The sequence below is a fragment of the Adelges cooleyi genome, unplaced genomic scaffold (assembly GCF_023614345.1).
Source record: "Adelges cooleyi isolate 19-005CV unplaced genomic scaffold, UGA_ACOO_1.1 ACOO_flye_CR_arks_rails_tigmint_CR_PRNA_167, whole genome shotgun sequence".
NCBI classification, from domain to species: Eukaryota; Metazoa; Arthropoda; class Insecta; order Hemiptera; family Adelgidae; genus Adelges; species Adelges cooleyi.
This window is the reverse complement of record NW_026095824.1, coordinates 3,082,357-3,096,868: the sequence shown is the minus strand read 5'-3', so window position 1 is coordinate 3,096,868 and position 14,512 is coordinate 3,082,357. Positions and strand designations below refer to the sequence as shown.

General features: G+C 36.7%; 1 protein-coding gene across 1 annotated transcript; it reads right to left on the bottom strand.

The window, feature by feature from the left end:
- Positions 1 to 3,311: 3,311 nt before the first annotated feature.
- Positions 3,312 to 12,318, bottom strand: LOC126832852 (zinc finger protein 76-like). Its single transcript, XM_050563868.1, has 6 exons — positions 12,097 to 12,318; positions 7,681 to 7,901; positions 7,441 to 7,591; positions 7,213 to 7,344; positions 6,725 to 6,993; positions 3,312 to 6,156 (listed from the first exon to the last, which is right to left on the bottom strand). Exons 1-6 carry the CDS (start codon positions 12,225 to 12,227, stop codon positions 5,240 to 5,242), a joined length of 1,821 nt encoding a protein of 606 aa, XP_050419825.1. The 5' UTR covers positions 12,228 to 12,318; the 3' UTR covers positions 3,312 to 5,239.
- Positions 12,319 to 14,512: the final 2,194 nt, after the last annotated feature.

Here is a 14,512-nt window from a genome sequence, read left to right as displayed (position 1 = left end):
AACGCTTATAAAAATTGTTAGCAAACATGTATTCCGTATGCGTATTTGATTTGCCGCATACATCTGTGATTACATTAACAACCAATTGTTTGTTAAAATAATCTTGTTTTCACAGTATGAGTTTCAAAGTACTGATTATGAGTTAGAACCTTCGATTAAAATCTAACAACCAAAGAGAATAATGTACTAAAAAAGGTTGACTGGTCGATAACTAGTTTTGGATAACTATTTTTGATGTTTTTGGAGTTTCAAGGTTATAGTCCAACGATATATTTTATGATGAATTCTCCATTGCGAAGAAAAAAAAATTAGGCTGAGCAAACCATTTTGTCATAGTAAATATTTACCACCAACTCGGCAAAAACATTTGCTGTGTTTGCACCGAGTGCGTGTGTAATGTTTTTTTCAGTTTCAAATTTTGTATGTTTTCATGTATGTTTTTTACAAAAAATTGATTATACAAAATTTTAAAACTAATGATATATTAGACACAAAAATATACCTATTTGTACAAAAAATGTAGGTGTAAAATGTTAATCATCGTTGAAAGGATATTATTCTGAAAAACTTGTGAAAAAAGGCGAAAAAATATACTGGATCATCATGTCAGAACTTTCTAATTTGCTTATCTTAACCTCTTCCAGATGTCAATAAAATGTATTATATTACATTTTTGAGATTAACTATTAATGACAATAAGACAATTTTGGCAACTTTTTAAATTTATTATTGCCGAATGACTGGAATTAAGAATACTCACCTGGTTATTGTGTCATGATACCATAGAGCTAATAATTTCTGATCACATAAAATCGTTTCCTTCCCTCATTTGCTAATTAAAAAAAAAAAATTGTGATAAAAAAATGTGGAAATAAATCCATGTAGTCAAAACTATACCAAAATAAGATCTGCGCGAATTTCCCAACCGCACATGCCCTCCCATCCTAACTTTTAAACTCTAATAACTTCAAAAGTTCAAAGGGTTATCTAAAACTGATTTTTGACTAGTCAACATTTTTAGTACATTGTTCTCAATTTATAATGTTAATGAAATGTATGCGTTACCATGTAAGTTCCAAAGTTGCAATCAGAAAATCACCCCTGGGTGAAACATAAAAATTTGAAAAATTGAGAACACATTGTATAAATCAATTATGTAAAAAAAAAATCAATTATTAATTAAACCCAGTGAGATATTGAGTGGTACACGATAAGTGGCAAGCCCTCTCTAAGTACTTCCCTTTTACTCTTTATTTCTCTTATTCGTTTCTCAACGCTTAATTTCATCAATCATTGTCGTTTTGTATAACTTTTATTTTTTACTTTAGATCTGTTGCCCTTTCCACCTGTTCCCACCACACATTATTGTTGGGTCTTATTTTTAGTACAGTTTTTACTACATGGTTTTTTCAACATTTTTTAAACACAGTTTTTTTTTAAGTAGCGAATTTAAGCAGGCCGTAGCCCTTCAACTTATTTTGTATGCGGTGGTTTTGTGAGGAGATTTCCCTATAAGGAGAAGGGGGCCCTTATAATATTATAATACACTAAAATGTTTAAACAAAACCATTAAGCTAAAAGGTACAAAAAAATGACAACTATGAACGCCTGTTTTCTTTAGAGTCAACAAGATTGTCATTTGGGTTTACATTACTAGATATATCCCTTTCTACATTGAGAATGACAAGCGAGGATAACCTATTGTTCTTGACTCATAGTTCATCTTATATAAGTATTAATTCACCGCATTGTTGAGCTGTCATAGCTGGTCAAAGTTTAAAATCGCTTCACTGTAAAATAACTGAAATCGACACTTAAATAGTTGTGCCCGACTTTAGCATAGAAAATGCATATATTTAAAATCTATTGACATTGGAATGGGCCGTTATTCCAATGTTCAATTTCCAAGTGAGAATCCTCATTTCCAGACATTTGGTATGGCACCATGACTAAATTGTCTTATGGCCATTAATAGTTAATCCCAGGGATGTAAGATAATACATTTTATTTACTTCCATAGAAGGATAAGTTAAGCAGAAAAGCTAGTTCTGACAACATGTTCCAGTTTATTTTAACGCCCTTTTTCATAAGTATTTCAGATGAAAGATTAACCATGATATTACAACTACAGTTTTTGTGTGGATGGGCATATATTTTGTGTTTAATATTTTATTCGTTTTTAAATTTTGTATGGTACTTTTTTTGTAAAAACACGCATGAAATTCTAAAATTATTGAATCTGAAGCAAACATTACACACATAACTACTCAGTGTAAGTACAGCAAGTGTTTTTACCGCGGTGTCGGTAAATATCTACAACAACAAAATGGTTTGCACAGCCAAGATGAAAAATAGAGCATAAAATATACCGTTAGAATATAATTTTACGACTTACAATCCAGAACTTAGATTTAACCTAATTTATTTTAGCTAAATTAAATTGAATACGAACACCAATTCCTATATTCCATCTATATTTACTTTTTGATTCCATCGTATCCAATAGTATTGGATTTAACCTAGGAGTATTAGGAAAATTATTAATTAAGCCCAGTGAGATATTGGGCGGTCAACGATAAGTTAATCACCCTGTATACAAGACCTCCCTTTTTCTTTTTATTTCTCTTATTCGGTTCACAACGCTCAATTTCATCAATCGTGGCCGTTATATACAACTTTTATTTTTTACTTTAAATCTGTTGCCCTTTTCCACCAAACTGTATTATTGGGTGGCATTTTTGGTATAATTTTGTACATTTTTTTAACACAGTTTTTCTTTTGGATTAGCGAATTTAAAGACCCGATATTTTGAAAATGTATAACATCTGAATACATACATACCGTATGTAACCATGTATACTATGTATGTATACCTTAAGTACGCGTGTTAAAATCTTTCCAGTTTAATCGCCATAAAATGTATGCATAATATATAAAACACCAAAACACCCTAAACTTATGTTGGCGTGAAAATAAAACCTCAAATACGAAGGCAAGTTTGCGCCTAAGATAATTTATATAAGTTATTTCAAAATTTTAGGTTAAGTCCGTCGACATTGCATTGAAAAGTAAACAAAAACAAATTTTATTTTATTATCAAAACATGGTTTTTTTCATGCCTTAAGCAGTGTAAAGTATACAGGGTGATCATTTAGCCCTGATATGTGTGCTACATTAGTAAATCACAAAAACAATAATATCGTTCTTGTACGATCATAATATTTTAAAACAACGTTGTAATAATATCAAATATGATATCATGCAACATATTTTTGGTTAGGTTCGTTCACAATATAAAATAGTCACAACGGTTCAAGTATGTAATAAACAAGACATCGAGTATCGCGGTCTTGCGTTTATTGTATAATACTTATTTGAATAAATGATTGTTGCACTAAAACAAGGTTAGACAGACTTTAACATTAGCTATACAATGATCATGTTGTGTTAGTATCATTAAAAGTTAACGGTTTAAATCGAACACACATATTATTATACAACAATAATAGTTATGAGCGTTACCATGTATAAGAGTTTTGATTCAATACACATTCATGTACAATGTAATGTTGCAATAAGAACCGAATTGGTATGGAAGTGATTTATTTTAAAACAAAAATATAGAGGAAAACCAAATGAAAAATTATACTTACAAGAAGAAGAAATGTATATGATAGTTTTCGTTAAATTAATTATATTGTATGACTTTTACAAAAATTGTTTTTAAATATTTAACAAGTGCGGGTGAAAAAAAATTTGTCGACAGATATTTTGTGGTCGGAAATTTGCTTTTGTAATTCCATCCCTTTTTGATTATCAAAACTATATATATATATTATATTTATATAAGATCATGTTAAAAATGTCCATCGTAACAAACCTTTTCTATTTTTTTTTTTTTTTAGTTGCCTGAAACGATAAGACAATAAGTCCACGGCCTATAACGTCATTTCCAAAAAAAAAAAAATAATAATAAAATATTCTCACAACTGTTAATATAATATAATATTATAATAATTATAAACGAAAATAAAAAAACGTTATTCGCTATAATATATATTATTATGGCAGAGTAAATGTTAAACATATATTTTGGTTTTAAAAATACCGAAACCCGCTTTTCTGCCAAAAGAACATTGCACAACAACATTAGGTATATATAAAATATACATACTATGGAATATAAGTAAATAATAATAATAATAATAATTATCACCATAAAAATATCACCTCGTTTTTTTTTTTTTTTTATGTTTTCGCGACTAACTTAAGTTCAACCTCGAGACAATCGATAACGACATCTATGCGGAAATTATTCATGATCAGACAACCGTATAAGACATCACAGTGTGTGTGTGTGTGTGTGATTTATTTCTTTATTTTTTTTTTAGCTATAGTGGTTTTGGACGACATCCAGCTAACCGTGTCAGCGGCCCGTTAACTTGCGCTTGTTCCAATTTCGAAAACTTAGAATAGTAGGTTTTTTTTTTTATTTATATTATGTGCTGTGTCTCGTGGTAGGGTTTTACTGTGGATTTTTGGCCAACGCTGCCACAGTGACCGACACGATTAGAATTTAGATTAGAAAAAAAGTATTATATAAAAGGATAGGATTAAATCGGCGAACGGATAAACTTGTTTTGTGAAAAAAAACAAAATCTGACGGTGTGAAAACATGAAAAATGATCGAGACAGTCACCGAGTCTTTAACCGGCAAAATAAGAATGTAAATAAACACCAAGTAATTCGACCTAGTTTCTGAGTTAGTGATATGTGTTTAAGTAATAAAATTAAAAAAAAGTAATTTATGACCTTAAAAGTAAAAAAAAAATATATAGAGGGTGTCTCAAAAAGAATGGTGGGGTTTCAAACGGCTGCACGTTGTGAAGTATTGGACCTACAACGCTCTGGTAGGGCTTGAATGAAAGAGGGAGTTGTCAAGTTTTGAATGACTGTCACTAGATGTTTCTGCCACTAGATGTTTCACAGAAGTAACTGAATTACACTTCGTGAACTCGATCACTTCTGTTGTGCAAACACCATCCAAACAAACTGAACAATAAAGGCTGGCGACACGAACGTGGACAGACATTTAATGACAGTAATTCGAAACTTGACAACTCTCTGTTTCATTCAAGCCCTACCAGAGCGCTGTAGGTCCAATACTTCACAACCTACAGCCGTTTGAAAGCCCACCATTCTTTTTGAAACACCCTGTATATTGTATTGTTGTTTTTTTTTAATGTTGAGTTATGCCGGCCGGACGCCTGTGCTCGAGCACTTTCCTGAGTTGCTTGCGCGTGTTGCTCGCTACGGTCATCGAACAGGAGGACGCCGCGGCGTGGTCGTCGGCGGCGCAAGGTTCCGCCGGAACAGTGTCGTCGGCGGACGCGGGTGTCGCCGGCACGGGAAACGTGGGCTCGAACACGTCCAGCTGGGGGCTGACCACCAGCGAAGCGACCGAACTGTCCGGGAAACCGGCGACCACGCAATCGTCGGCCATGCTCAGTATGAGTTTGTCCGCGTTGAAATCTTCGACCATCTGTTCCAGCTGTTCTTCGATGGGGTCGTCGCACGTTCGCACCCGGGGCGTGCACACGGCAAAGTCCGTGTCGGGTTGGGACACCAAAATGTTCCGGAACGGTATCAGGCCGGCGGTGTCCAGCGAGGACGAGTTGTTGTCCGTGGAAATCTCCATGGCGGTAGCAGTGACGGCGGCCGCGGGATGCACAGTCTGCCGGACGACGGGATCGGCGAACTGCAACTCCTGGATGCTCTCCGTGGCTATGGACATGGCCGGTGGCTGGCTGTCGTCTTCGTTGAGCGCCGTCTCGTAGCTGGCGTTGCTGATGACCGGCATCATGAGCAGGCTGGACATCACCTCGCCGTTGTCCATCACGCACAAGCTGATCGTCCCGTTGGCGTCCTGTCCCGTTTTCTGCACGTCAATGTGACAGTCCACCGACATCTTGGCCGACATGTCGTCGCCCGGTTCGGCCAAGATCATTTTCTGCACCGTGGCCGTCGATTCCGTCGAGCCTTCCATCAGGGCCCGGATGGCGCTTCCAGACAAGTAAGCCTCCACCTCGACCTCAGCCGCTTCGGGCTGCCTGAGCGCGAGAATGTTGGCTTTCGACAACGGTATGACCAGTTGACCTGAAAACGATTCAAGTACCTTGTTAGTTACATCATTGACCTGTTAACCCGTGGACGGCTAGTAGAGTGAGAAAATCAAAATTAACAACACATAAGAAAGATAGGGTTCGCTCTAGCAAAGATTATCACGGAACTTGATAATTTAAATTACTTAAGTCCTCTCTCTGCCCCGTCCATTACCCCGCTGTAGTAATATTGGGTCGGTCTATCATGGAAAAGCGCCGACGTTTCCCGTTTAGGTTGGGTTATGTTGACCACTGAACTCAATATGTGAAATGCGCATGATAAATATTAAAATGTTAGGTTAGGTGAAGATAACATGATGATAACACAGTCATATAATATTTGATAAATCGTGAAAGGAAATAACAGCTATTCGCAATATGGCGGCATTTTCATAACCAGACGACTATAGGCAGAGTTGACCACTTTTTATTCGAATAAAGAGTAACAAATAATTTATTTGAATAATTGTTTTTATTCGACAATATCTAAGATGATTTATTCGAATAATTGTTTTTATTCGACAATATCTAAGATGATTTATTTAAAAAAAAACCATACTTACTTTCGAATTTCAAAAACTCTTGTCCCACGCTGTCGGTCGTTTCGCTGTCCAATTGCTGGAGCATATCGTCAGCGTAATCCGACAGCGTCTCCGATTCGTCCCAGATCTCATGACGTCGCTGATGCGTCTTGAGGCTAGCCTTGCCAGGGAACGACTTGTTGCAGTCACGTCTGTCGCACGTGTAGAGTTTGTCGGCCGAATGCGTCCGTTTGTGAGTCTTCAGGTGGTGACTAGCCGTGAATGCTCGACCGCAGCCTTGTTCGACACATCTACAAGAACAACAATAAGATATTGTGTATCATAATCACATGCGACACTACTACAGACGGAGGAACAGAGTTTCTTGAAAATTAAACATTAAACCGTTTTATGTTTTCAACGGTACGAGAAAGCAGTACAGAAGTGAAGCACCGAATCGAGTTGGTCGACAAAGTGTATTATCACACGTGTATGATAATGTGCGTGTGCGTGTGCGTGTTAATAATTACTTGTACGGACGTTCTTGCGTGTGTGTCCTGAAGTGTTTCTTGAGGTCGCTAAAAGTGGTGAAACACTTTCCGCATCCTGTGTGCATGCAGTCGAACGTCTCGCCGGTGTGTAAACGTTGGTGAGCCCGTAGCCTGTACTACAAACAATTACCGTAGCCGGTTCATCATACATCTCGAGTTAGGTCCAACTGACATATCGTATTCGTGGTAACGCACGGTCGTCTTTACCTGTACACGGTGTTGAACGCCTTCTGGCACTCGTCTTTGGCGCAAACGAATGGCTTTTGCTTGGTGTGCACCCGTTCGTGAATCTTCAGACTGTACGACGTCAGGAACGGTTTACCGCAATCGGTTATATTGCATTTGAACCGATATTCTCCTGGGGGGGGAGGGAAATGTAATGGTTTTTAACAATGTTTCACTGGTAAAAAAAAAAAAAAAAAAAACGTGTGAAACTAAATTTTCTACCTTTGTGGGTTTTCATGTGCGTTCGCAAGTTTCCCACCGTACTGTACGTTCTCTTGCAGCCGATAAATTCGCAATTGTGCCTCTTGTTGGTGTCCGACTGGTCGGGCGGCGTGTCGTTGTTGCTAAACGAACTCTGAGACAACTCGTCCTGGAAAGCATCCTGCGACGCGCTATCGTTTTGTCGGGCGAAATCGCTTGGCTGGAAATTGTATTGGACAAAGCTGAAAGTACACATCCCAATTATTACTGCGGTTAATGAGGTGAAAATTCAGCGTTAGCGGATTTTCAAATGATTTTATGTAATAAATAAAAACCATTAATTAACCGAAAACAAACTAAATAACGTTTGGAACTATCCAGAATGTTATTCGGATAATCCACTATTCTATTACCTAAATTATCCAACCTGACTGAATATAAACGCTATACTTTTCAACGAGTCCGATACTACTATAAATACTACAGTATTTATAATAATAAATGCTCAAATCGCCAACACTGCATGGAAGATGGCGAGAAAAATCTACTGTTAAATATAAGACGGAATATATAAATGTAAAAAATAAACATAAATGTATTATGAAGTAAGCAAAAGGGCGAGCTACAGTGTGGCCAGGATAAAGAAATTACATTTCTTTGGTACATGTTTTCGACTTGTTTCACTACTGCAACCACGTGACACAAAACATTAACCCTATAGTCGATAAAGGTTTAACACTGTGCAGTGTTTAACAACCTGCGAAAAAAAACATCTATTATTTATTTAAAGTGGTCACACTGTGCAACATACAATGCGTTATAGTTCTGTATATAATATTTTTACTCTATGGTTTATGCAGAGAGTAAAAAATACAATATTTCCCCTCTCCGCTTCCGTAAACGGTTTTATCTAGGCTCTAGAGAATATGCTTACATTATAATCCCGTTTAAGACAACTACTCAAAAATAACTCGTTCTTTGTGAACACTTTGGCGGAGTCATCGTTCGCTTAACGTTGAATAATAAAAAATTATGATATAGCTGTGAAAACATTGTACGCCCTGGTAGTGCTTTGAGTCCAGTCCAAAAAGCATTTGTCGACCACCACCATAAACGCCTCTGAGGTGTAACAGAACACGAAATGTTGTCTGATCAAAAACAAAAGTGGGCGGAATATATTATAATATTATCATTGTAGCACTCAAGTTGGATTTGAATATTATATATCAATAACCTTGTCACGCGTTCGACTACACCGAGTCGTTAAAAATTAATAAAAAAAAATTCTATACTGCCAAGTGGAATATTAATAATGTATTGTAATCGTAGGCGCACCGACAAACAACAAGGAAGACTATCAGCTAAAAAGTCGAAACCAATGACAAGTGAACAAAGTAATATATTCAACAACACACAATTGTCCGAGAATTATAATAATTATTCACAGAATTCCTAGTCAATAATATGTAAATTCGTTGTTGCGTCTTTTGTACAAACAATGACAAGATTACAACGTGCGGACGGACAGACGTCTAAGATAATAATATCATATCCTAAATAGATAGCCCTAAAGAGGGTGAGAATAAATCTACACGCTTGCTATAGAATGCAAACAATTTTTCATCTATTTATCAACAAAAAAGAAAAACAAGGCAACGTGAAACAGTTTATCATGGCCGTGTAGTTGTTTATTTTGAATTATGTATACTAGTACTACTTACTTTGCACCGAAAACACTATTTACTTAGGCATCTTCTTAAATATAAATATATGTATATGTCCTGTTATAGATATAGGTACACAATTTATCATACTTATGCATGTATACGTCGTTTGGTGCCCACGCGCCATTCTTGGCGCGTTCGTCATCTTTGTAATAATTACATACTGACAATTAGATTGTAATATGGCCGAGCAGAGTGCCCACTGGATTTCGGTCAATAAGACAATGACATAAAATTGCCAGTGCGAATTAGATTGTACAAGTTAAAACTATTAATTACCTATTACACAATTGCCCGAGGAACCTCTAACCTTCTTACAGAGCAATCGGTTCAATTTCTATTTTCCATTTGCAATTAAATGTATTTGCGCATCATCTAGTGCAAATCAGTGCGGTTATAATGAGGTGGAGATTTTTTTTTTTAATTTTCTATTTGACCAGAACATTGTCATTTGCCAAGATCTAATATCGTTGCCAAGCGAACGGAATAAGCAAACAATAAATGACGGTTTTTTTTTCTTTTTTGTCAAAAATTGTTTCCCAGCACAATGATATACGGCGTAAATCAGAAGAATCTACAAGTTTACACGTCTCGACGATTTACGACCAATGTGTGGAATTGCAACAACGTCATGAGTGTACAGCGTTCTGTATCAGCTGTAAACATTGTATAAAGTAGTCGAACAGTTTGCTCGAAAGGCGTTGAACACATAATGTAATTAACAATGTATATTTCGCTCCACCAGAGAAATAATAAGTAATAAATTGCGATGCATTTTTGTGCTGTCAACAAAAAATAAACACAAATAATATAATTGAACCGCCTGTTTTCTACACCGTGCGATTCAAATTTACATAGGTACACGAAGGAATGGAAGACATGCGGTTATAATACATTAAGATTAAGAATAGCTTAAACCAAAGTTGTTGCTCAAGCTTTATGTTTGCAGTCGCCCACCTTAACTCATAAGTACCTACAATAAATAATTGGCACAATGTGTGTCTATCACATCATAAGTAAAAATATTAATACATTTTAAAGATCAGCAAACAATGCTTTAAAATCGTTTTTTTTTTTTGTGACCAATGAAAAGAGTTCGGGTGTAAGTATCTCTAAATTTAAATGTGACAACGTGTAGCGTACGGTTTGATGTATGTGTCCAAGACCGTAACACGAAACACAAAACGTGCTTTTGTGCTACTTACTGCCAAACAGTCAATGTGATAAAAGACATTCGGCCGGTTAGGCCTCCGAAACTTTTACCAATTCGAATCGCAATATGTTTTATAAGATACAGATATATTTTAAATGTTAAGGCATTCTAGTTTCTGGTCCATAACTTCAAAGCACTCCTGACTCCCAAAATGACTCTAATAATCTCGGACAAGTCTAGAAATAATTGAGTTCCAAACTGTTTGCCAAAACCCCTCACGTTGGCGAGCAGAAGAACTGTGCTGTCGTATTACGAACTGCGAGACAAAAGGGTTGAAGGGGCACTGCGACCAAAACTACCAATGGAGTACCTCATTTATTGGCAAAGACTAAAAGAGAGAAAAAATCAAAAACAAATTGAGCTTTTACACCAGCACTGTTGTTTAATGTACATTGTTGTTATACCACCTCGACAATGACATCCAGAATTGTTATCAATCCACAAATCGTAAGTCGTAACAGTCATTGGCGAGTTTTGCCAATGATGGAAGTCGTGTTGGCCGACACTTCATTAAGGATGTTCTGGCGACTAAAGCCCGAGGTGTTAAACACTGACAGAGAATGCTACTCGTGTGGTAAATAACGATCACAGCATTAGCGCGTTTCAGCTAGAATAACTTAAAAAGAGTTGGCTCAAGACCTAGGACTTTAGATGGGGTCAGGTCAGGGTGCCAGAACCGCATTGCACTCAGAGCCAAACCAAACGCTGGGTTGCTTTCGGACTGATGCAGACCAATTATTGTGGTATTTTTTTAGACAGCCGCCAATAAAGAACATTAAGATATGCACAAATAAAGTGCACTCGTATGCTTTGATAAATTGACACCGACTGATAACATGTGGAATCTACTCAGTGGACCAGAATGTTGATTTACAGAAACTCCGATTTTGTGTTTATGGTAATCATTTCTTCTTGAATACTGCGTTGCAAATTGCAAAACAACAACACGTCATCGACAATGTCTTGGACAGCGGCAAGACGCGCGTGGGACGATTTGCGAAAGTCGCCATTTTATTTCTCAGTCGTTTAAGGCTCGTTCTCACGAATCGAGTTGTAGTCAATCAACATAAGTTGAATGAAATTCCTACGGCCAGAACCATTGTTTCAATAAAGTTGATCGACTTTCTGGTGGATCAATATGGGTGTTCAAATATTATAGTGTGGAATTAAATAAACGAGCCTCGAGTGATCTGAAAGTGTGACGCATCACTTCAGACATTCCTAAACGATTTCTATATCCTTCTTTGTCATCCAATGCTAGTTCCTTTAGCCGAGTGTCTGGTGCTCTCAATCTATGTCTTCCTAATATCCGCCAAAAGGAAGCAAGACTTACTCTGCAGAGTTGTACCTACACGTCAGCACTACGATACAGGAGAACAAGTACACATTTTCAAGTTTGTTTCAAATAGTCGTTTTTTTGTAATTTGTAACTCGCATTATCAAATATGTCTAAAAAATTAAAAAGGCGTCGACAGAACCAAAAAAAAAAAAACTGTTCACCTGTAAGCGTTACAATAGCTGCTGTTGTCGACGCTGCCTGTCGTATCCGGTTTGCTATGATCCGGCAGACCGGCGGCGGCGACGGCGGCGGCGGATGCGACGTCGTAGACCAACGAGACGACTTCGGCCATGGTAACAAAGCATAATATTCGCGCGAGCGGCGCGCGCGCTCGCCCGCTTGTCGGGGTACGTCCGCGCGAGCGGATGCGGCCCGGGCACGTTGGTGGCCTGCGCGCCTTACGGCTGTCGGCGGGCCTGCTGCAAACCGGCGGCGTACATCGTCGCGAGAGACTACGGCGGCGGCGAAGCGCGTTCACGTACTGCGGAGCGGCCGCTAAGCTGGCGGACGCGTTCGTCTCGGAAACGTGACACCGCCACCGCCGCAGCCGCCGGACCCGCGACACACACGGTGGACACACGGGCGTGGGCGTCTCGGCGGTCGCGGAGAAGGCGAAAATAAATGACGCCGGACCGCGCGGTCGACCTTGGGACGCGGGCCGCCTGATCGTTGAACAGATGGCGGACGAGTCGGACCATCGTACTGCAGTACTCGCCACTCGGTCGCGGTACACCGGTACACCCTGTTCAACAGCCGAACTCAACGATTAGGACAAAAGAACACAAATCCGCCATTTTTTTTTTAAATACATGTTTTTGGCGACGTTGCCGTTATCAGCAGTTCATTTGCCGTTTTAAAAATAAACCCTTTTAACGTTTAAAGTACGCACCTGTCCGTGTATATATAGCTACAGTTTTTTTTAATGTCGCAATTATAATTCGGGTCTATTGATTTTTCATCTGCCAAAATTTCACCAGCTTCCATGTTTATCAATAACAATTATGTATATTTAAACTCAATACTTCATAAACACACCTCCGTTGTGTTCAGTTATATTTATTTTTGTTTTTAAACGCAAGACAACATTTTAACGGCCGATCAGCAATCGTACACCGCAGGTACTTCATTGGCTTAATAAAGCTGAACATTTTCATTACACTTTTGAAAAAATCCTAAAAATTACCCAACCCGTTTTTCGGCTTCGAAATACAGCACATTATTAATTTCCAGAAAAAGGCGACGGCGATTATAGTTTTTTAAGGGTTTACTTCTCAGCAGTTTAGTTTGGCCACAATTTTAGTGCGTACATTTAGTAAGATTTTCCTTTTTAAGGCAAAAAATGTTCTGTAGGCATTACTTCTTAAAAGAGTTAATCTAAAATATGTATACAGAAAATCAGACATTGTTAAATTGCTATTAATTTCAGGAATTTGCGTATCTACTTGGCAGTATTAAGTCTATATTTCAATAAAGAAATTTATATTTAAAACTCTTAACCATAAAATAATATACTATGTTTTATTTTTGAAATTTTTATCTCATGAAAAATATTTCCGAAACAGTGCTTGACTGACTTTTTTTACAAGTTCAATTCTGTAAAAAGATAACAATTTGTTGGCCTCTTTATTGGGTTATGTTGAAAACCGAATTTCATTTGAAAAATTCAGTTTTTTCGTAATAAAATAAATTAAATTTGAACATTTTTTACTATAAAAACGCATTTTTTTACAGCAAAAAATCCGTTTCCAACATAACCTATTTTATTTTGGTAATTTATCATACACTCATACCTATGTACCTATACACTATATTTACACCAAGCAAACATATTTGCACTTAAAAGTGTAACCGGCTAAACAAAACTGAACTATACATTTGCTAAAATGTTAGTTAGTACAAGAAAAAAATAAAATTTTATTATTTGCTCAAACATTTTTTTTCAACAGCGACAGGGTACTCAGTCTAAAACAATCATTCAATAACAATTTAAAAATAACATTATGGTAAATAAGTGTAGAAAAAATAAAGAAAAACTATTGTTAAGTATCGTTCAATCCTGTGTAGAGATATTTATAGATCTTTAGAATCATGAAAATATAACACTGTGAATAAATCTACACCATTCAGAATATTATCAATTAAGTTGGGAATATAATATTAAAATATTATTTATTGACTAGGTTGCAATAATTTATAATTTGTTACTGAAAAATTAAACTTGGTATCGCATAATTAAGATTTCTTTATTAAATCACCAGCTAAGTTTGTGTATTTCATATCGGCTAAACGCAATGTTATCTAGTGTCTGCTATCGAGGAAAAATGTTTAAAATATTACCGGTATTACATACAATATATGGTTAAATATGTTTTTACCTTAATAAATACAACCTCTATACTTGTAAAATGTCTGTTAATTTGACATTTTACAAAAATTTCAAATATAAAAATGTATTTAAATAGAAATTAATTTGATGTTCATATTATTATAGGTTGATTCGAAGTCAGTAAATATTAAATTAAAGCCCTAAGGACCAAAAAATTCTTTGTTGCTTACTATAATACCACATTCAGGTTA

What these genes read in the sequence shown, in the direction of transcription:
- LOC126832852 (XM_050563868.1), bottom strand. Translation starts at nt 12,227, where the DNA reads ATGGCCGAAGTCGTCTCGTTGGTCTACGACGTCGCATCCGCCGCCGCC. An exon ending in GCACATGAAAACCCACAAAG is followed by an intron (nt 7,592 to 7,680) that starts GTAGAAAATTTA and finishes CTCCCCCCCCAG; the next exon opens with GAGAATATCGGTTCAAATGC. An exon ending in ACGCAAGAACGTCCGTACAA is followed by an intron (nt 6,994 to 7,212) that starts GTAATTATTAAC and finishes TTGTTCTTGTAG; the next exon opens with ATGTGTCGAACAAGGCTGCG.